The sequence below is a fragment of the Callorhinus ursinus genome, unplaced genomic scaffold (genome assembly GCF_003265705.2).
Source record: "Callorhinus ursinus isolate GAN/ISIS: 27379988/994484 unplaced genomic scaffold, GSC_fseal_2.0 scaffold13, whole genome shotgun sequence".
NCBI classification, from domain to species: Eukaryota; Metazoa; Chordata; class Mammalia; order Carnivora; family Otariidae; genus Callorhinus; species Callorhinus ursinus.
The window spans coordinates 40,655,987-40,678,658 of record NW_027397075.1 but is presented as its reverse complement, the minus strand read 5'-3'; the positions used below and the strand labels follow the sequence as shown (position 1 = coordinate 40,678,658).

At 38.1% G+C, this 22,672-nt stretch overlaps 1 protein-coding gene across 5 annotated transcripts in view; it reads left to right on the top strand.

Annotated features, from left to right (window-relative positions):
- The window catches only part of RGL1 (ral guanine nucleotide dissociation stimulator like 1), a 242,911-nt gene that overhangs the window by 152,534 nt on the left and 67,705 nt on the right, over positions 1-22,672 (top strand). For all 5 annotated transcript variants that reach the window (XM_025877976.2, XM_073900122.1, XM_025877978.2 and 2 more), the window contains one exon: positions 4,766-4,974. In XM_025877976.2, the coding sequence (XP_025733761.1) occupies positions 4,766-4,974 (209 nt within the window). The remainder of the gene's footprint in view (positions 1-4,765; positions 4,975-22,672) is intronic.

Sequence of the window (22,672 nt, the reverse complement as noted above, 5' to 3'; positions counted from 1 at the left end):
GGATGTCTTTTCTGATGCCACATTTAGGCTGGATCCTTCCTGGTTCTTCCATGAATCTGCCTATCTATCTCTGCTCCGTGTTTTTTTTTTTTTTTTTTTTTTAACTCACTTTGCATCATAATGGTTTCTTTGTGTCTGTTTCCTCCATTAGACCAAGCAACCCTGGTGTCAGAACTGCATGCTCTTTACCTTTTTGTTTCTATTCCCTTGTACAGTGCCTGGCACATAGCACTGTTAGTTTATGTGTGGCTAAATAAATAAAAGAGAGATCCATGTTTTCCTCCCTGTATGCACTTAGCTTAGCCTTCCCAAATAAAGTTAAAGATACAGGATGCCAGGTTGAATTTGAAATTCATATACACAACAAATAACGTTTTAGTATGAGTTGGTCCTAAATACTACAAGTATCCTGTTATTCATTAGTTATTTGAAATTAAAATTTAACTGAGCATCCTGGCAACCTTAACCTAGCCAAAAAAAAAAAAAATGAGTTCACGTCTGAAGTAGTTCACACAATGCAGAAGCTCACACTGAGCTTGACATTACTTGCAGACTTTTGTACACTTTTGTGTACAGACTGTGCCTTACATCTCTGAATGTCTTATGTGTGCATAGCTCACAATACTCACGTGCACGGGCCTTGCCGTAACACTGTGCTGTGTACCATTACCTACATGCGTGTTTTCCTTTGCATGGCAAGGACATTTAATCTATATATATCTGGGCAGTCTAGACAGATGGTCAGAGCCTATTTGTGCAGCATTTCGTGTGGCTGGATGGTGCACTGTTTTGAAAAGAGAATATTACATGTACCCCTTGGTGCTCTGGGCTGAATGTAGAGTTAGCAGTGTGTACCTTCTTAAAATCTGTAAAACCCGGGATGTGGGTTTTAGATTTTGTTAGAGAGTTATGACTGGAAAAGGACTCGCAGTTGACATTCCTGCTGAGGCCAGGATGCCCCAGAACTGATGTACTGAAGGTTGAGCATGGCTTGGAGAAGTACTGTCTCCAGTTTAATGAGATTGTTTACTTAGCATGTCCCCTATTAAAGTATCAGATGACTGAAGTATTATTTTGATTGAAGGACATTTTTTTTTTCCAAGTTGTTAACAGTTTATGTTTTCAGAAGGTGAAAGAGTCTTTCTCCATGTCTTTTCTCCCGTCCTCCTCGTGCCAAATGGATAATTATGGAAATTCCTCAGCTAGGACAGTTGGGCAGAGTTTTAGATATTTACCCCATAGGAGTCAGACATGTTCTCTCAGGAAACACTGAATTCTAATGGCAAAGAGATTGCTGTCCCCCTCCACCACCATAAAAAAAATCCTGAAACATTTTTGTGGCCTCCGTATCATGATCTTGTCAGTAAAATGATGGTCTCTGATTAGATCCAGATTGAGCTGTTTCCTGTTAGTGTGCTAACCCAGAGGGCAGGCTCAGCCCTCCATGTATTCCTCTCCGAGTCTGGGTTATTAAACACTTGTCTGCCAAATCTCTCCCCTTGCCTCCCCCACTTTCCTTTTAAACTAAAATTCAAAGGTATTGAGATATTATATATAAAAACAGATCCTAAAGTCTCTTGAAAGGGTCCTGTAGCTAGTGGATATTTTGCTGCAAAAATTAAACGAAGATTTTAGCTTCTCCAGTGTGAATCATACAGCAGATTTAGGTTTTCTGTTTCAGTTTTGTATAATTTTATTTCCATGTAATTCCAGGAATAAGCAGATAATTTCAAAATTTCTGTTTCACAAAAATGTACTCTGTTTGAGGGTTGGTAAATTAGAACTCGTCTTCAGAAACCTTCCCTCTGCTCTAGCAAGTTGATATTAGGGTGCTTAGCAAATGTGCAGAACATGACATGAAGCGAGTGCTCTGACACCTTAACACGCATTGTGAATTTTTGTGAGAATGATTGTAGGTACCAGAGCAATTCCCATAGTTCATTTGATATTGTCATTCATGCTCACTCATCGCACTTAGAGAATAATTCTTAACATCTAAATAATCAAAGTATTTTATGAGCTATTCTGTTAGGTCAAACATGGTTCTTCCTAATGTACAGATGCAAACACTGAGGAACAAAAACCATTAGAGGGAGGTATGGGGATCAGGCATGCGTATAGAGATCCTTTTTTCCAGAGGAAAAGGAGGACCAAAGGAAGTGACTGGGTTAATGAGTAGCAGGACTCCATTCCCGAGGGAGGGACTTGGCTTCCTGCCAAATCTGCTTTCTGGCAGGAAAGGGGACCCCCTTCATCAGGTCCTTTGACAAGTATTTTTTCTCTGTGTTTGAATTTTTGGCTACATCGGTGCTCAGGGAAAAATTAGTTCTTTTAAGTCGTTTTTGCTTTCAATGAAGAAAAGATTTAAAGCGGGATTTATGTGGTGAGTAAAATAAGAACCCTCAAATTACAAGACTGTTTGGTAAGGAAACAGTGTCACAAGGTAAAGAAACTTGATTTAGAATTAGAGCTTGAATATCCCTCAAGAATGAGAAGCCATGCCTTTCAATGTTGATGTTAACATTTGACATCGAAGCATGTTTTTTAACACTTTTTAATATTATCAGGCTGATCATGTTTCTGGAACCAGCTCTTTTGAAGTGACAAAGTAAAACATAGAAAACATCCCTACATTTTGGTATTAAGAAAGAGGTCAAATGGATAGGGATGTTGGAAGATAAAAATTAACATTATTGTATGTCATCATGTCTTTTTTTTAAGCGAAAAGTGGCAAAAGTGAAATATGGCTTAAATGCACTACAGTGACTTACTAAGCTAACATTTTCCAAAATATGTTCATTCTGATGGTCTGCAAGATGCCGTGAGAATAAAGGGAAGTCCATTTGGAAGGATCATGTATCATATCCGCCTCTTAGAGTTTCATAACACGTTAGCATGTTAAAGACAAATCTGCAGTAAAGAAATGTATTTGACTTTGTTTTACTCTGGAGTTCCCAAACTTGGCCACAGGACCTTTTGTTTTAGAACTCGTGTTTACAGCACCCATGTAGGGCAACACTGTACTAACTAGTAAAAAAGTAATTAGACTTTGAAGCCATATATCCTTTCCATTTATTGTTTCTGCTTAAAGTGGATTGACACTCCTGGGAGGACAGACGGATACTATTAGGCCTGTTTTAAAACTACGTATAGAGTGATAAAGGACAGTTATTAGGCCATGATCTGAGTCAGCAGGCCAAAGAGGCCTACAGAAATGTTTGGTGTTTTGCCTGAACCAGATCCCTCCCCTTAGTAAAGTCAAAGTATCCTTCCAGAAGGAAATAAAGAAATAAAGTCATTCACTGTGGAAGGTGGAGTCTTACTATTCATTCCCGTTAGCATTTAGACATCATGACGTTGAGCTACCCTCACCCTTTTCTGAAAGTGATAGCCACCACTTTGGTCCTACTGGAAGCAGTCTTGCCAGTTAATTTCCTTCCAGTGGTTGAACATCTGACAGGCCAGGTGAAGAAAAGCAAACGTGAGGCTTCGTGAGTGCAGGGTCATCATTTAAAGATCGGTTCTCTCTTCTTTGCTCCTCTTCCTCGATTTTCACACGTCTGGCTATTTCTGGCTATTTCAGTTTAGGAAAATCTGATATGCAACAATTCAAACTTACTGTTGTGAAAAACCACCTGGTGATTGTTTGCCTCACTGACAGTGATGGTTTGCTTTAGAAAGAGATCCTCTCAGTAGGTCGTCTTCGTGCGTGTGAAGGACAAGATAAGCTGAAAATTGCATCTCTATAGAATTTGTGAGGCAGAGATTTATGGCAGGAGGTAAGGTACATTCCTATTTTTCTTCAGTTTAATCCTCTTCCCTCAGACTCAATTTTAAGCTTTGCGTATCTTATCCATAATCAGTTGGTAAGTTTTATGTCTCCCAAGGTGCGGTTATACCTGCCAATGCCATCCACAGTGTCGTTCTCCTGTGATTGCTACTTCTCAGGAGCCCATGTCTTTTCTTATTCATTGCAAGTCTCCAGGAGGCAGGGGTCATATACCCACCCACCCTTTCCACCACTCCCCAGAGATTAGCCCAGGGCTCCTTGGTCCAGCCACTTCTGGGTCAATTCCCTTGATTGCTGATGATACTGAATCAGGAAGGCTGTTGCTTCTTGTGGGTTGAAGAATATCAGACCATGGTCAGATCTCCAGAGATTTCCATGGGGATCATACTCCTACCAAGGCTGGTCTTTCAGCCTAGTAACAGTGTCAGCTGGCTCACACAAATCCTATAAATCTAACAGTCACCTCTTCAAAGCCAATATGTGTCAGCTCCAGCACACCGCCATAGGAGCTGTCTTTAAGAATGAGTTTGACATCAATGAATCATGGAACACTACATCAAAAACTAATGATGTAATGTATGGTGATTAACATAACATAATAAAATAAAATAAAAAAAAAAGAATGAGTTTGACAGCTTACCATGGAACAATACAAAGGAAATGATCGATTAACTTCTGCTGAGCTTGATTCTGGGGTCAACGGGAAACATCCTCTCTAGGCCGGCAACCAGGTTCTTGACAGGGGATCAAGTAGAAGCAAGTGTAAGCACCATGAAGTAAAGTAACACCCCCCTCACCCCCGCCACCACCTCGGTCTGCTACACTCACAGGTGAGAGAATTGCCTTACATGGCTCGTAGGGAAATGAAATAAAAGCAGGGAAAACGTGACAGGTTGTGTTTCAATTGTTTCAGTATTCTCGGTTTTACTTTGGGGAGCCATTTCGCCTGATCCTAATCATGAATTCATTGTACAGGTTGAAGGGGACCAGCTGCCTCCAGGACATACAGTCAGTCAGTATGAAACCTGTAAGATCAGGACCATCAAAGCCGGCACCTTGGAGAAGCTGGTGGAGAACCTGCTGACGGCTTTTGGAGACAATGACTTTACCTATATCAGCATCTTCCTGTCAACGTACAGAGGCTTTGCCTCCACTAAAGAGGTGCTCGAACTGCTGCTGGACAGGTAAGACTCTAACGGAGTTTGTGAGATGAAAGAAACATGAGAAAGGCTTTCTGCAGAGGGAAGGTGTGCGTTTCGGATTCACCTGTGCTCAATATGCCGAGTGGGATGCGTGAGAAAGGATTAACTGGAAGGAATAGCTTTTGGAACAAGTGGCACGAAGGCCATTCAGGACCCACTTTATGGTTTATTTCTGGTAGAAATACCTTATAAAAAATCTATAAAATATTTAGGAGTACATGCTGTAAATCTAGACTCAGTTGCGTGTAGGTTTCAGTTACTATTTGCCACCCTAAAATTTTCTCCATATGTTAATAATTTTATATTATTCTAGTAAATAATCAGTAACCAGGAATCTTATGGGGTTGCTGGGAGAATTAAATATGCTAATATATGTGAAGCATGGAGTTCAGTATTAGACCCGTAGGAAGAAGCTAATGGATGGTAGCTTCAATGATGATGGTGATGATATTATTAACAATTATTGCGCATCGACTGCTTTAGGGACGTGCACATAAATATTATCCTCAGGTTATGTTGTTAAGTCACATGTTACACATAGCAGAGCAGTGTATATTATAATTCACACTGATAATTGTATTTTCCCCCTCATTTTTGCTTTATTTATAATTAAGTTTGGCCTTTTAATAAATTATTATTAAATTGACGATACTGGGAGGAAGAAAGTCATGATTCAGACAATTGTTCTAGAGACATGAGAGTTCTCATCTAAATCCTTATATTCTGGGGTTTCCTGCATAAGAAAGGAAATGAGATAGGATGTTTTTGTTGGAGTAGTTGAATGCTGACTTTTAGCTAGGTTTTAAAAAAATTTTGAAAGTATTATACGCTCATGTGCTCATAGAAGGGTATAAAAAGAAACATTCATGTTTTCTCATATTGCTACATTTTCCCAGATATCTTTTATTAGGTTTTTTAAAAAAATTGTAGAAGTAGAAAGAAAAAATTAAATAGACCATAATCTAGTTAGGCAGATAACACGTATTAACATTTTAAAAATAGAAGTAATAGAGGCCCTCGGGTGGCTCAGTTGGTTAAGCGTCTGCCTTTGGTCAGGTCATGATCCCAGGGTCCTGGGATCAAACCTCGTGTCTTCTCCCTCTCTCTCTGTCCCTCTCCCCTGCTCGTGCTCTCTCTCGCTATCTCTGTCACTATGTCTGTCTGTCTCTCTCAAATAAATAAATAAAATCTTTAAAAAAAGAAGTAATCCATATATATATATAGTGAAAATTTCAAACAATTCAGAAAATTATGAAAGTAAACATTTTCTTTTCCCCCACGTCCCACTCCTCCTAGGTAATCACTGTAGACCATTCCTTTTGTATTCTTCCCCAATTTTTCTGGGCATATATACATATATACACACACACATACCCTTATATAAATATATATAATATTTGTTCATATTTGATATTTGTCAAAAATATTTTTATATGATATAAATAGAATCATAGTACACAGTCTGTTCTGCAAATTTGTTTTGTTTTGTTTTTTTACTTACCTGTCTTGGAGATTTTTTTTTAAAGATTTATTTATTTTATTAGAGAGCACAAGTCAGGGAAGGGGCAGAAGGAGAGGGAGAGAATCTCAAGCAGACTCCCCGATGAGCCCAGAGACCAATGTGGAGCTCGATCTCATGACCCTGAGATCATGCCTGAGCCAAAACCAAGAGTCCGATGCTCAAATGACTGAGCCACCCAGGCACCCCATCTTAGAGACTTTTTATTCATTAAGAGAATTAACATGTGCGAAAAGGTTAGAATAGTGGCTGGCATATTGAAAGCTCAAGAAATGTAAGATACTGTTATTTCAAAATCACATATAGATGGATTACCATATTCTTTTTAGTGGCCTTATAGTATTTATTGAATAGATTATTCTATGGATGGACAGTTAAGCTCTCTCTAGTTTTTTAATTTATTTTTTTAAATTTTTAAACAATGCTGCAAAGAGTATCTTTGAATATGTATCTTTGAGAATTCTGTAGGATAATTTCACAAAAGAGTGATCAATGGGACAAAATATATAAACATTTTAAAATGTGAAAGGTGTTGCTAAATCACCCTCCAGAAGGCTGTATCAGCCACATTCCTGTCACAGACAATGAGAGTTGCCTGTTCCTTCGCTTTCCCCACACCCTTGTGAACTATGGGTGTTTTCACCTCTGCCATTGAAACCATCTCTATCATGATCTGTCCATTGAAAAATAGCTCATTGCTTTTAAGTTTATGTTTCTTATATTTGTGAATGAGGTTTAGCATCTTTAAAACATATACTGGGCATTTGTGTTTTCTGTTTATGTCTGTTCATATCCTTTTCTTATTTTTGTTTTGAAATATTGTCATCTGATTATTGATCATCTGATTATAATTCTTTAATATTATGAAATTTGTTTTTTGCCTATCATATGTTAGAAATATTTTTCCTAATTTGTCCCTTGGTTTTATTTATTTTATTTATTAATTCATTAATTCATTTATTTATTTAAGAGAAAGAGAGAGATAGAGCATGAGCAGAGGAGGGGTTGGGGAGCAGGGAAGCGAGTTAGAGGGAAAAGCAAGCAGATTTCCTGCTGAGCAGGGAGCCCGATGCAGAGCTAGATCACAGGACCTCGGGATCGTGACCTGAGCCGAAGGCAGATGCTTAACTGATTGAGCTACCCAGGCGACCCTGTCCCTTGGTTTTAAGAGTTGCTTATTAATGGGTCACCTGGGTTGGGTGTTGGACTCTTGGTTCTCAGAGTCTGTTTAAGTTTCTTTCTCCCTCTGCCCTTCCCTCCCACGCTCACTCATGTACTCTCTCTCTCTCAAATAAATAAATATTAAAAAAATAAAAGTTGTTTATTAATATTTTTCATGGAGACATTTAAAGCAATTTTTTATGCAGTCATATCTATCAGTCTTAAGTAAGGCCTTTAATAATAAAGCTCTATTCCAGTGTGATTAAGGTTATTGATAACAGTGAGTTCTTCTCAAGATATTTTCCTCAGTAGATGCAAGGCAGAGTAACATCATTTGGACTGATGGTTATTCATATGTTCATATTCAGGAACATTGACAAAATGTCTGTCTATCCTTTATCGTGCATTGATCTGGAAAGGATAACTCTGGACTTCAGCATAGATAGAAAGTTCTGTAGTTTTTTGCATGGCAGCACTTAAAATGTTAAGCTTGGAGTATGAACCTGTGGGATTAGTGAGTCATTTCTTTCATGGTTTGTTTGCTTGTATAGTATCTCACACCTATAAGTAGAACTTGGATAATTATATGACTTTTCTTTTTGCTATTTCATGTGTATATGAAGGATGCCGTATATGCAGTAGTATATGGTTGGCCAACAGTATATGGGGAAATAGGTCAGCCCATCAAAAACTCCTACAAGTTTTCCTTTGGAATTGGCAACCTCTTCTACTTATGGGGCAACTCTACTGATAATAGGCCACAGATGTCCACAGTCAGTAAAGGAGTGCACATGAATCCAGCTGTTCATCCTAAGTAGTGGGCATACACACAGGAACTAGAGTGTTTAGTCTGTGACTCATGTACATCCAGCTTTTATTTGATGATTTTTAAAATCTTCTCTTTGTTCTATTATAGGAGATACACATTTTTGGATTTTTAAAAGATTAACTGGATGACAGTTAATAAATAACACAATCAGCATGAATTCAAATTCATAATTTGAATTTAGAATTCAAATTTAATTTAGTTCAAACTATCATTTAAGGTATAACTGAACAAAAGAGTTAAGATTTATCTTGACCTGTTTGGATGGGCCATGGCTTGGCCTTAAATTTCATCTCCTAGTCCTATCCTTTGCTTGCCTCTGGAATGAGTGGAATCAACAAGCACTGAATGCCTATAAAATACCCAGTACTCTGCAAGACAGCATTTGTAAGAAACAGAAATACAAGATTTGGTTGGTTCTCACCCTTGTGGTGAATTTACTGTGAAGCTGTTGGTACTTAACCTCCAGGGTCATTCACTTACTTGCAATACTCTCTTACATAATTTGTATTCACAATTTTGTATTCTTTTTCTTAGAGAGGGCCCTTCAAATTCCATATGCTCTGCAAAAACCTGAATCTACCCCGAGAACTTAATATTTTACTGCAAAAGATAAGGCTTACACTCATAAAACAAGTAGGCAACCACTTCAGATGGTGTAAAAATGAAACTCTAACATGTTCTGTAGAAATTTGGAGAAGTAAATCTCATTTATTTTGCTTCCTCTGTGGAAATTTGATTTGTCCATGTATGTACAAACCCCAACATGAATATTTCTTTCTCCCATTTCCTACTCACTTAGGTCTTGTGGCCAGATGTTAATCTTTGTTTAATTTTAACCAAAATGCAGATACTGTGGAACACTGGGTTCTTAAATTGCTTGTTGGGAGTTTTAATGTCTGTAATTGGGAGGTAAGCAATTAAATTGCACAAACTTACCTTCTCTGAAGATAAATTTTATATACTCTTTTCTTGTTGGTAAATCGTGGTAGGGTTGTTTGTGAGTCTCTGATGTAACTTTTTTATGATTTCTCTTGGTTTCTTGATAGTAGATTGCTTATCTTTTGTGAAATCAACACTGAGGAGTTATTATAGGATGTGCTAATCCTAACCAGTCAAGAATGGATTGAAGGCAGATGCTGCGGTCTTTATTTACCCCCAGAGGAAAGCTTATTTGTTTTTTGTTGTTGAGGAAAGCTTATTTGAAGTCAAGCTTTGATTTTCCTTAAAACTTCCAATCCTGTGACTTTTCTTATATGGAACTTTATGTGGTTTAAAAAAAAATCTTTTTATAAAGTTTTTTCATTCTGCTAATATGAGTCTTTGTGTCTCACCAATAGACAGTGGTTTGAAGTCATATATAGCTAATTCCATGTGTTTGCTTTTGCTCTTGCTTGGGGTTATCAGAGGTTCACCAGGAATCCCGTTTTCTGTGCTTGTCACCATGCCTCAGTTAATTCTAGGGCTCACTGACATCCTTTTAACCTAAGAGAAAGTTTTGAATTGTGGCTCAGCTGTTTGTGTTAATGCTTTGAGAATTTATTTTCTCTTAACTTCAAACATACATTCCACTTAAACATATATTCTTCCCACCATACCATTAAAAAAAAGTAAGGGAGTTAGGTCCCATTAAAAATACCCAACCTCAAAGGTAGGGCGAAACCTACTTCAACTAGTGATCTTCACTGAGGACCATGAAATGTTTATACACATACCTAGATTTTTCTTCAGACACCTGTCATATTAGCTACTTTTGGGCCATTTCTTGATCATTCTGTCTTTCTCTGATCCATATCCTTCATATCAAAAGTAATCAGAATGCCAGGGACAAGCAGAATAGGGATGAATGTGTCTCCAGAAACTTTTGCTAAGGCACTGTTGACACTCAGTTCACAGTTTGGAAAGAACCGAGCACATCTGTTTTTTTTTATCTTTTGTGAAATCAACAAAAGATACCCCTTCATTTCAAGTGAATTCTCCCAGTGGAGGACTTTTGGAGAGGATAAAGGTTAAAGGCATCCATATACATTTTACTTCAAGACCAATCTGACTTAAATTTGCTTGCTTAGGTCACAGAGAGGAGACTAATTCAGGGGGTCTCTGAACTTATCTCTTCTTTCTATGTTTTCTTGCCATGCATTTTCACAGACTTCATCTCAGTTTATCATTACGTTACTTCCCTGTTTACAGATAAGAAAATTGAGGCTCAGAAACATTGAATCACTAAGTGTCAGAGCTGGAATTAAAACTTACCTCTTTCTGAGTTGGAATCTTTTTCCAAGCCTACCATATTACTTTCCATGATCTGTTATTGCCATTTTAAAAGAAAGGGTGATTTGGGGATCCCCCTCAGCTATACTCAATGGACTTTCCTTGGAAACTACATTACTCTCTTCATGTAGTTGTGAGCAATTCACTTGGACATCAATATTCCTATTTGTTCATCTGTTCAAATGATAGTTACCAGATGTTTAATATGTACCATGTACTTTACTGCACAAGGTGCTGTGTATATAATGGTGGACAAACTGTTCATGACTCCTGTACTCTTCATATTTAATAGCTAATGGGGGAAAAGTAACATTAAATCACCATACAAATAAATGTATATAATCAAAATTTGTACAATCCTTGGGACATAAGAACTAGATTCTATGACAGAGACAGACAGAGTTCTTTCTCAGTTCTTTTACTTCTTAGTTAAGTTTAATCCTTAAGAGAGGATTTGGGAGATGGATATTACCCAAACAAAACTGGATGTTGGCCAGCAAAGTAGGGTGGTTAAATAGGTCATGGACCATCAAAGTCACTCTTGGGTCTGAGTGTCTTGAGTGTCTAGAGTATTTCTGTTTATTTGATGTGCTCAGGCCAAATCCACTGACCTGAATCTGCTACTTCCCAACGAGGACCCTTCTTGGAGGACAGGGGTATAGTAAATGAGAAAGCTTGGGAGGATTTATGCAAATATATTACCACTATGGAGATAGTAATCTTAAACCCATACATTATGACACCTGGAGTAGTAACACCTTCCTATGTAAAAGATGCTGTACCAATAACCAGCAAGAATGGAGCTGACCTTGCTGAGTGAAACCAGTTCCTCCACAGCACAGGCAAGAGTCGATCAACTATAAAGCTTGACAAGATAAGTCAGTCAGAGAAAGACACATACCATATGATTTCACTCATATGTAAAATTTGAGAAACAAAACAAAGGGAAAAAATGAGAGAGAGAGACAAATCCAGATACAGACTTAATTGTAGAGAACAAATTGATGGTTACCAGAGGGGCGGGGGTGGGGTGATGGGTGAAATAGGTGGTGGGAATGAAGGCGTGCACTTGGGACGAGCACAGGGTGTTGTATGGAAGTGATGAGTCACTATATTGTACACCTTAAACTACTATAACACTGTATGTTAACTAACTGGAATTAAAAACTTAATATAAAGCTTGAAAATGTTTTATTTATTTCCATAGACTTTGTCATAAGTGCCAAATATGCTTCTGTTTCCTTTCAGAGTTTTACGATATTTATGGGAAAAGCAGTTTTCCTGTCTTTCTTTTAGTCATGAGATTCATGTAATGAATAGAGTGTAATGGTTTAGAGCATGAGCTCAGGAGTGAGAAAATGAATTTGATTCCAGTTTTGCACTTCTCACTTGCTCTGCAACATTGGGCAAGTTACTTTATCTTACTAGCTTCAGTTTCCGTATCTATAATGTTAGAATGAAAAATAACCCTAATATTTACAGAGTTGTTATGAGGTTTAAGCTTGATAATATAAAGTTCTTAGTATAGTGGCTGGCAAATATTAAGTGCTTAGGAAATTACTGTTAGTTTTTCTTTCTTCATGGAACTTTCTACTATTGGAAATTCTCTTATTTATCTTGCTTATTTCTTGACTGTCTCCCCTATTCCCCCACTTAGTGACCATGCCTATCCTGTTCATGGCTGTATCCTTAGGAATGGTATCTGGCAGTAGGTGCTTAGGAACTATCTGTCCGATGGATAAATAATGGTTTATATATTATTCATGCCTATTATGAGCACTCACACTGGAAGGTACCACCGTAAATATTACCCAGCGTCTGCCTCCATTTAGTGGGACAGACAAATAAATCTAAAGACTTGTACCATTACTGTCAAGGCAGTGAAGGCTCAATATGTACTTTAAAAAGAAAGACTTTTTTATAGAATTTAAGGTTCATAGCAAAATTGTGGGAAGTACCGCGAGTTCCCACATACCTCCTTCCCCCACACATGCCCCCACTATCAACATCCCGCACTAGAGTGGTACATTTGTTACAGTCATTGACAGACATGTCATTATCAACCAAGGTCCGTAGTTAAATTAGGGTTCACACTTGGTATTGTACATTCTGTGGGTTCAGACGAATGTATAATGACATGTATCCATCATTATAGTATCATACAGAATAGTTTCACTGCCCTAAAAATCCTCTGTGCTCTGCCTATTCATCTCTCCCTCTCCCCACCCCAATCCCTGGCAATCACTGATTTTTTTACTGCCCCCATAGTTTTGCCTTTTCCAGAATGTCACATGGTTGGAATCATTCAGTATGTAGCCATTTCAGATTGGCTTCTTTCACTTAGTAGCATGAAATTAAGGCTCCTCCACTGTCTTTTCATGGCTTAATAGCTCATTTCTTTTTAGTGCCAAATAAATTCCATTGTCTGAATGTACCACAGTCTATTTATTCAGCTACTAAAGGGCAGGTATCTTGGTTGTTTCTAAGTTTTGGCAATTAAATAATAAAATAAAATAAAAGTGCTATAAACACCTATCTATAGGTTTTTGTGTGGATCTGAGTTTTTGGCTCCTTTGGGTAAATATCGAGGAGCAAAGATGCTGGATCATGGGGGAAGAGTGTGTTTAGTTTTATAAGAAATTGCTAAACTGTCTTTCAAAGTGGATGCATTCCCACCCCAGTCAACAAGAGTTCCTGTTGCTCCACATCCTTGTCAGTATTTGGTATCGTCAGTGTTGTAGATTTTGACCATTCTGATAGGTGTGTAATGGTATCTCATTGTATTTTAGATTTGCAGTTCCATAATGACATATGATATCTTTTCATGTGCTTATTTCTCATCTGTGTATCTTCTTTGGCAACGTGTCTATTTAGGTCTTTTGCCCATTTTTTAATTGTGTTGTTTGTTTTCTTATTGTTGAGTTTTTAGAGTTCTTTGTACATTTTGGATAACAGTCCTTTATCAGATATGAGTTTTGCAAATGTTTTCTCCAAGTCTCTGGCTTGTCTTCTCATTTCTTAACATTGTCTTTTGCAGTGCAGAAGTTTTTAATTTTAATGACATCCAGCTTATCAATATTTTCTATCATGATTTGTGCCTTTGCTGTTGAATTTAAAAGGACATTGTTGCGGCACCTAGCTGTCTCAGTCAGTGGAGCATGCAACTCTTGATCTCTAGGGATTGTGGGTTTGAGCCCCACATTAGGTACAGAGATTACTTACAAATAAAATCTTAAAAAAAAAAAAGAAAAGGACATACTCAAGATCATCTAAGTCTTCTCCTATGTTATCGTCTAGAAGTTTTATAGTTTCATGTTTTACATTTAGGTCTGTTGAGTTGAATTTTGTGAAAGGTATAAGGTCTGTATCTAGATTTCATTTTTTTGCATGTGAATATTCAGTTGTTCTATCACTCATCATTTGTTGAAAAGACTACAGCTTCATTGTATTGCTTTTGCTCCTTTGTCGAAGATCAGTTGACTCTATTCATGTGGGTCTATTTTTGGATTCTCTCTTCTGCTCCATTGATCTGTTTATCTGTTTTCACCATTACCATACAGTCTTGATTACTGTAGCCTTATACAGCAAGTCTTGAAATCAGGTAGCATCAATCCTATGACTTTGTTCTCTTTCAAAATTGAGTTGGTTATTCTGGGTCTTTTGCCTCTCCAAATAAACTTTAAAATCCATTTGTCAATGTCCACAAAATAACTTGCTGGGATTTTGGTTGAGCGTGCATTGAATTTATAGATCAAGTTGAGAAGAACTGACATTTTGACAATATTGAGTCTTCCTATCCATGAACATGGAACATTTCTCTATTTAGTTCTTCTTTGATATCTTTCATAAGGGTTTCATAGTTTAGCTCATATAAATCTTTTACATTTTTTTTAGATTTATACTAATATTTCATTTTGGGGCTGGTGCTAATGTGAAGGGTTTATGTGTTTTTGATTTCAAATTCCACTTGCTCATTGCTAGTATATAGGAAAGCAATTAACTTTTGTATGTTAACCTTGTATTCTGCAATCTTACTGTAATCACTTATTAGTTCCCAGAGTTTTTGGTTGATGTTTTTTTTCAGATTTTCCACATAGATAATCATGTTATCTGCAAACCAAGATGGTTTTATTTCCTTCTTCTCAATCTGTTTTCCCTTTATTTCCTTTTCTTGTTTTTTGTTTTTGCTTTTTGTATTAGCTAGGATTTCCAAAACAATGTTTAAATGCAGTGGTGAGAGGGGACATCTTGCCTTGTTCCTGATGTGAGTGGGAAAGCTTTGAGTTTCTCATTGTTAAGTATGATATTACCTGTAGATTTTTGTAGATGTTATTTATCAAGTTGAGGAAATTTTTCCCTATTCCTGGTCTGTTGAGAGTTTTATCATGAATGAGTGTTTGATTTTGTCATATACCTTTTCTGTATCTATTGATATGATCATGTGATTTTTCTTCATTAACTATTGATGTTATGGATTACATGAACTGATTTTCAAATGTTGAACCCATTTTGTATACTTGGAATAAATCCAACTTGTTTATTGTGTATAATTCTTTGTTTACATTGTTGGATTCAATTTGTTTTTTTCTTTTGCGAGTTTTTGCATCTATATTCATGAGAGATATTGGTCTGTAGTTTTCTTATAATGTCTTTCTCTGGTTTTGGTATTAGGTTAATACTTGCCTTATAGAATGAGTTAGGAAGTAGTCCCTCTGATCCTACCTTTGAAAGACGTTGTAGAGAATCAGTATAATTTCTTCCTTAAATGTTTGGTAGAACTTACCAGGGATCCCATCTGGACCTAGCATTTCTGTTTTGGAAGGTTATTGATTATTGATCAATAACCTTCTTTAACAAATATAGGCCTATTCAGATTGTCTGTTTATTCTTGTGTGAATTTTATGTAGATACGATTTCTGACCTATCTCATATTCCTTCTCTCTGAGGAACTTTTTTAAACCTTTCTTCCAAGGCAGTTCTACTGGCTAAAAATTCCTTGATTTTTGTTTTTGTTCATTTGAGAAAGTCTTTATTTCTCCTTCACTTTTGAAGGATAGTTTTGAAGAGTACAGAATTCCAGGTTGGTGGGGTTTTCTCTCAACATTTTAGGTATTGCATTTCACTCTCTTCTGGCCTGCATAGCTTCTGAGAACTTGGATATAATTCTGATTTTTGCTCTTTATAGGTAAGGTGTTCTTGTTTTGTTTTGTTCTCTGTGACTTTTTTCAAGGTTTTTTCTCTGTTTTTGATTTTCTGAAGTTTGAACATGATATGCCACGGTGTAGTGCTTTGGGCATTTATCTTTCTTGGTGTTTTTTGAGCTTCTTGAATTTGTGGTTTTGTGTCTGACATTAATTTGGGGAAATTCTCATTCATTTTTTCTTTTTTATTCCTTAGATATTGTTTCTGTTTCCTCTCCTTCTGGTATTCCCATTACACATATGTTATACCTTTTGTAATTGTCCCATAATGCTTAATATTCTGTTCTTTTGGGGAGGATTTTTAATTTGTTTTTGTGTATTTGTGTTTGTTTGTTTGTGTCTCAGTTTTAGAAGTATGTATTTTCATATTCTCAAGTGTAGAGATTCTTTCTCTACAGAATCTACTAATGGGTCCCTAAAAGGCATTCTTCATTTCTGTTACAATATTTTTGATTTCTAGCATTTCTTTCTTATCCTTTATTTCCATTTCTCTGCTTATATTATCTATCCTTGTATATGGTCTACTTTTTCCTTAACAAGTTAATCATAGTTTTAAAAAATTCCCAATCTGCTATTTCTGCCATTCCTGCTGTATCTGACTCTGGTTCTGATGCTTGTCCAGTTTCTTCACAATGTGTTTGGTTGTTTTGTTTTGTTTTGTTTTGTTTTGCTTTTTAGCTTGTCTTGTAACATTTTGATGAAAGATGGATATTATGTATCCAGTAAAAGGAAATTGGTCTTTCCTGATGTACTTGAAATGTAGGGGGAAGGGAAGCTTTCTGTAATCCTATGATTAGGTTTCAATCTAATGGTGAACCTGTGCCCCTGGACTGTGAACTTCACCAGTGTTTCTTAGTTGTTTTTTCTCCCCCCTCTCCCTTAGTGAAAGGATGGCCAGGATGGGCCTCAAGATGGGTATTTCCCTTCCCCCACATGGAAGGCTAGAAAAGGCTAGAGCAGCATTTTCCTTTCCCTGGGTAGATTAAGCTCTGGTAAAATAGCTTGTCTTGAGAGCAGGTGTTCTTAAGAAGAACAGAATACTCTGGTGTATTTCAAGATGGTTCCTTTTCACCTTCCCTTGCTCGAAGTACCAGGAGACATTTTTTTTTAAGATTTTATTTATTTATTTGACAGAGAGAGAGAGAGAGAGCATGATCGTGGGGGAGGGGGTAGAGGGAGAGGGAGAAGCAGACTCCCCACTGAGCAGGGAGCCTGATATGGGGCTTGATGCCAGGACCCCAAGATCATGACCTGAACTGAAGCCAGATGCTTAACTGACTGATCCACCCAGGTGCCCCTGTACCAGGAGATTTTTCTCTGATATTTACTGTGGGAACCTGGTCAGTCTCCTACAGGTAAAACTCACAAAAGTGTGGCAGTATATCGTGACTGGGTCCCCCTGTAGTTTTTCTCAGTCTTGTCCTCACTGAGCCTCCAGCAATTCAATAATTACTGTTCAGGTTTTCCTACCCTGGCACTGGTTTCCATGGAATTTCTGCTCTGACAAGTTGTGATTCTTTTATCTGCCTGTCTGCTCTTCAGTTATGAGGAGCAGTGGTTTGCCCTGTGAACTCACTTTTCTGATGGATCTAAGAATAGTTGTTCATTTTCCAGTTTAGTCAGCTTTTCACTTGTTGTGAGGATGGAGTGGTTACTTGTAAGCTCCTGCTGGACTGAAAACTGGAAGTTCTTTTCTGCCCATTTTTTAATCATGTTGTTCAATTTCTTACTGTTGAATTTTAGGAGAGTTTGTATATTTTGGATAAAAATCTTTATAATATATGTCTTTTGAAAATATTTTCTACCTCTTTGTGGCTTTCTTCTCATTTTTTGAGTGAATGTACACTTTTCAAAAAAATCTTTGTTGCCCCTGGGAACTGTGAGGTGGTCATAGTAAACATCCTTTCAAAAGCTCATAACACAAATACATTCAGCTCTCAAATGCTTTCTTAGCATGAGGAGCTGGGTAAGCATTTTGAGATTTTTTGAGATATTAAACCTCATTTTAAAATAATTCTGAAATTTAGTTCTGAAATGGAACTATGCACTTGCCCAGTTTTCCTAGATTTGTGCTTGTATGCATTGCTCATAAGATTTCATTACTTCCTTTTCTTTTAGTGGGAGGCAGAGTTTTTAATATCTTCCCTCTGTTCTTTCAGGTCCAAGGACAGAGGGTTATGAACAAAGAACTCTGAGCAGATACTGGAATCTAACCTCTTTAGACTAGGGCCTCATAGCATCTTACAGTGGTAACCATAAGTCAACTCCAGTTGCTGGTCTCTCACAGTAGTAACATGTGTATTAAATGTTATTATTAAACTCATAATGTGATTTTTCCTACACTTTTGCTTCTGAAATTTACTTATATCTAACTTCTGTCACTTACATAGAAAAGTTTGTCAAAATAATGATGTACCATTCTCTTCATTTATTTTAGTAATTCCCCTCTCCAACTCACTACAAAATCAAGTGGAAACAAATAGAGTGGTTCACTTATTGAGTCTTTTGTCTGAGAATCCATGAAAAAGTTGAGATTTATTGGTCATTTGGCTCCAGGATGCTCATCACGTTCATATAGTGGGAAAGCTTTCAGGAAATCATAACATTCCTTTGTTTCCTTTTCCAGCTTAAAATACAGACATACTGGATATCCCGCTAGAGTGAGAATTTCTTAAAAAATGAAAGCTATTTCTTAGATTTGTTTTATATCAGATGAGTTTAAATAGATTTTCTCTAGGTTTGAGTGTTTATGACCCCACAGGCAAGAAAACCCTTGGATGGTGTAGATGTTATGGGTTTAGAAAAAAAAGGCTGTTTGTTGAAAGATAAATTGGACTCATATCTTATTTACTGTGACTATTAGGAAGATAAAAATATTTGCTGATAGAAAAGAGGATTATGACAAGGGCTGTGAGAATCTTTTGGTATCAGTGTTTCTAACATTGAAAAGAGCATTGAAAGCTTTTATAAGGCATGTCCTCATGAAAGGCCCCATACTCTTGCTGGTTCATGCTTTATCTGGTGGAGAAAAACAGTTTAGCTCATAAAATGATAAAAGATATAACATCTATAATAACTTACATAACCATCCATGGCAGGCAGAATAATGCCCCCCCCCCCAAGATGTCCAGTATTAATCCCTGGAATATGAATATGCTGGGTTCCAGGCAAAGCAGAATTAAGGTTGCTAATTAGCTGACCTTAAAATAAGGAGATTATCGTGGATTATCTGAGTGGGTTCAATGTAATCACAAGGGTCCTTAAAAGTGAAAGGTGGAAGGGCATCTGGGTGGCTCAGTTGGTTAAGCATCTGTCTTCAGCTCAAGTCATGATCCCAGGGTCCTGGAATTGAGCCCCGTGTCAGGCTCCTGGCTCAGCAAGGAGCCTGCTTCTCTCTCTCCCTCTGCCTGCCACTCCTCCTGCTTGTGCTCTCTCTCTCTCTCTCTCTCTCTTGCTGTCTCTCAGCGAGAGACAGTGAAAGGTGGAGGTGAAAGAGAATCAGAGAAAAAGAGGTGAGGATGGAAACAGGATCAGAGAGATGCTGTGTGGCTGACTTTGAAGATCTAAGAAGGGGACAATAGGCCAAGTATGGGCAGCCTCTAGAAGCTAGGAAAAGCAATTAAATGGATTCTCTCCTAGAACCTCTAGAAAGGAACACAGTCATGCTGATACCATGTGTTGGACTTCTGACCTATGCAACTATAAAAGAATAAATTTGTGTTGTTTAAGCCACTGAGTCTGTAATAATTTGTTATGGCAGCAATAGAAAACGAAAACAACATCAATAAAATTTTTGGTCTGTTGGAGAAGTTCACAATTTGATAAAAACAGAGAATTCTCGTCAGGGAGATTGACTCCAAAAATCTGATGCTCCTAGGCTGCTCAAGGAAGCTGAAGGTCAGGTGTTGATTCACCTTCACCTTTGTTCTGTCCGGAACATCATGCCCTGAGCACCCATGGCTCACTCAGCCCTGGGAAGCATGGCAGGAGACAAAGGACAGGGCTTAGCCTCAACAAGACAAACACTGTTACTCTTCTGTCTGTGTGATGACACCACTGCTTTAGGTTAACGAGAAAAATTTCATTTGGTACAGTTTTAGAATTATGCCCAACCATAATAACTTGAGGGGAAATGAAAGTAAGTTCTCTTCCTTGCTGGGTTGGCAGTCTTTGGTAAATCCTTGTTTATGTTTGCCAAATGGACCTAACTTTCACCCAGAAGCACTGTGGGAATTCTCTGTGGGAACTGTGGTGACTGTAGAACCCTAGCTTTCTGGGCTGGTAGTGATGGTTCTGAGAAGTAGACCCTGAAGGGATGCTGTTGAAGACTTCACCTCAGGTTATAACTGGGCTAGCTGTATTCTCTTGAGATGAGATAAAAATGTTTCTGTGAAGTAGCTTTTCTTCCTTCCTTCTTTTCTCTTTTTCTTTCTTTCTCATTTCACTTGACAAAGGGAGAGAGGACATGCAATTATCCTTCCTTTGTAGAAAAGAATACCAAATTGCTCAGCAGGGGTTGTTTTTTTAATGTGCATTTGTTTGGAAACCACAAAACAAAACTGACAGAAAAACTGAAAGGCAAGGTACATATATCCTGAAGAGTAACTGGAATGTATTCCAGTTTTCAGTTCAGCTTTGATAATCTAAAGAAGTGGTCTTGGCCATTTTCCAGCAGGTGGTGGGAGGGCTTGATCACAAGCCCCTTTAGGAATTTGCTAGAAACTGTGGATCAGCCATATAGAAAAAAAGCACATCATCAAATTTTGCATACTGCTTGGGATTCCTAGACTTCCATTGGTTCATCCAAGGACCCTCCAGGCATAGGCTCTCTAGCATGGATGATGGGACACAACACATAGGTGGCCATTATGAGTCAGAGGAAGGCCCTGCTCCTACCTTATATCATGATGGGGCAGATAAGTATGGTTCTGGAAATTAAATTCATTAATTTCATTAAAGTAAATTAAATGGTTTAAAAAAGGTGTGTCTGAATCAAAGTTAAAGGACTGTTTTTGAGTTAGTTTTAGTATATCACTTTTCTCTTACTTGACATTTGCCTTTTTTTACGTGTGTGTGTGTGTGTGTGTGTGTGTGTGTGTGTGCAGGAGAGAACTTAGCCCTTGAGAATGACATATAAATTGATGCTCTATTGAGTTTTTGTAGGCATAGGGGAGAAAAGGAATCCTAAAAATGAATGATAGGAAACCACAGTCCTACCCTCATATTCATTGTACAAGGTTTCACATAGCCTATTTCATGAGGTTCTTGACGAGATCTTCCATAGCACCTTCTCGTGGGTGGGGAAAACTAAGCTACAGACTTGCACTGATTCGTTGGTAATGTATTAATTCATTTTAAACCTAAGACAAATCTCGACCCGCTAACAGACTCTGTGGTTGTCCGAGTGTTGCCTGCTCGCCACCCCAGATGTAACCGCATTTCTTCTGTTGTCTTTCACTGTGGCCGCGGCCACTGTAGGATACTACCCAGATGTATTTGCAGTTGATTGTTTGCAGTTGCCACACACTAGAAGTGGAAGGAGGAAATACTGATGAGCCACTGAGCTGTGATGGGGGAAAAATGGACCAAAGAAGAGAAATGGATGACCAGGACTTGGAGAGGAAAATAGAAGAAACCTTACAGCAAGGGTGTGAAACCCATCATACTTAGGGAATAATTCTAAAGTTGGATGGAAGCAAGTTATAGCAAGAGAGACCTTTTGGTTTTCTTTCTCTGGAAGAACAGGGGTTGTAAGACCTTTGTCCTTTTGGTCTCCTCTTCAGACAGTTGTGGGTTGGGGCAAGGGGTGAAGGTATTCTTCTCAAGGAAAATTTTATAACTGTGAAGCATTTTGAAACTGTGAAGTGCAACAGAAAGACTAGGTACTCTTTGCTTTAATGGTGCCTTAACTGTCAGGGATACCATGGTGGTAATGTGGAGAATGGAAGAGCATCAAAGATGGAGGGCCCTTCCCAGCAAAGGCCTAGAGGGGAGGACGGTAGCTCTTTCTGGGTCTTCTAGGTTTTTCTCATCATGGTAAAAGTGCCTGGAGAACCAGCTCTTATGACTGGAAAGCACATTCCATGCTTAGCATCACTGGCCCCTTGCAAGAGAACAGAGAGTCTTTGACCTTTGTTTTCTCCTTGAATAACCAGCTCCATGGTGGTAACAAGACCTTTCCAAGGTAGACTTGGTGGCAGTGACCCAGTTCTGAGGTCAGACTTGGGTGGAGAGTGCCTGCTCTGAAGGATATTATTTAGAGTGATTAAAAACATCCCTCTTACTGATCTGTGGGATACGATCCCCAGTCGTAATCAAAGCTTCCTTGGTGTTCCAGACATCTGCCGGCTCTTTCACCCGTATCATTCTCCTGAGTCAAGGTCAGCTTCTGAACATTTTCCTCATACCTGATCTGTGTTCCCATGGGTCAGTTAAAGAAAACCTCCTTGTGTGTTCACGGGCTGGGGTTTATTAGAGGAACAGAGACTCCCAGAGGTCCTGGAGTCAGCAGCTTCATGTGAGGTCTCGCTTCCCTTTGCTTCTTCCTCTGTGTTCTTTCATCTATCCCCAGTCAGTGACTTCCTCCCTTCTCCTTCCTCCCCAGCCTTTCCTTTCTTTCCACAGGAGATGGTATTAGTTCATTCATTTAGCAAATGTTTATTGAGTGTCCCCTAAGAGCGGGCTCCATTGCTGCCTCAGGGG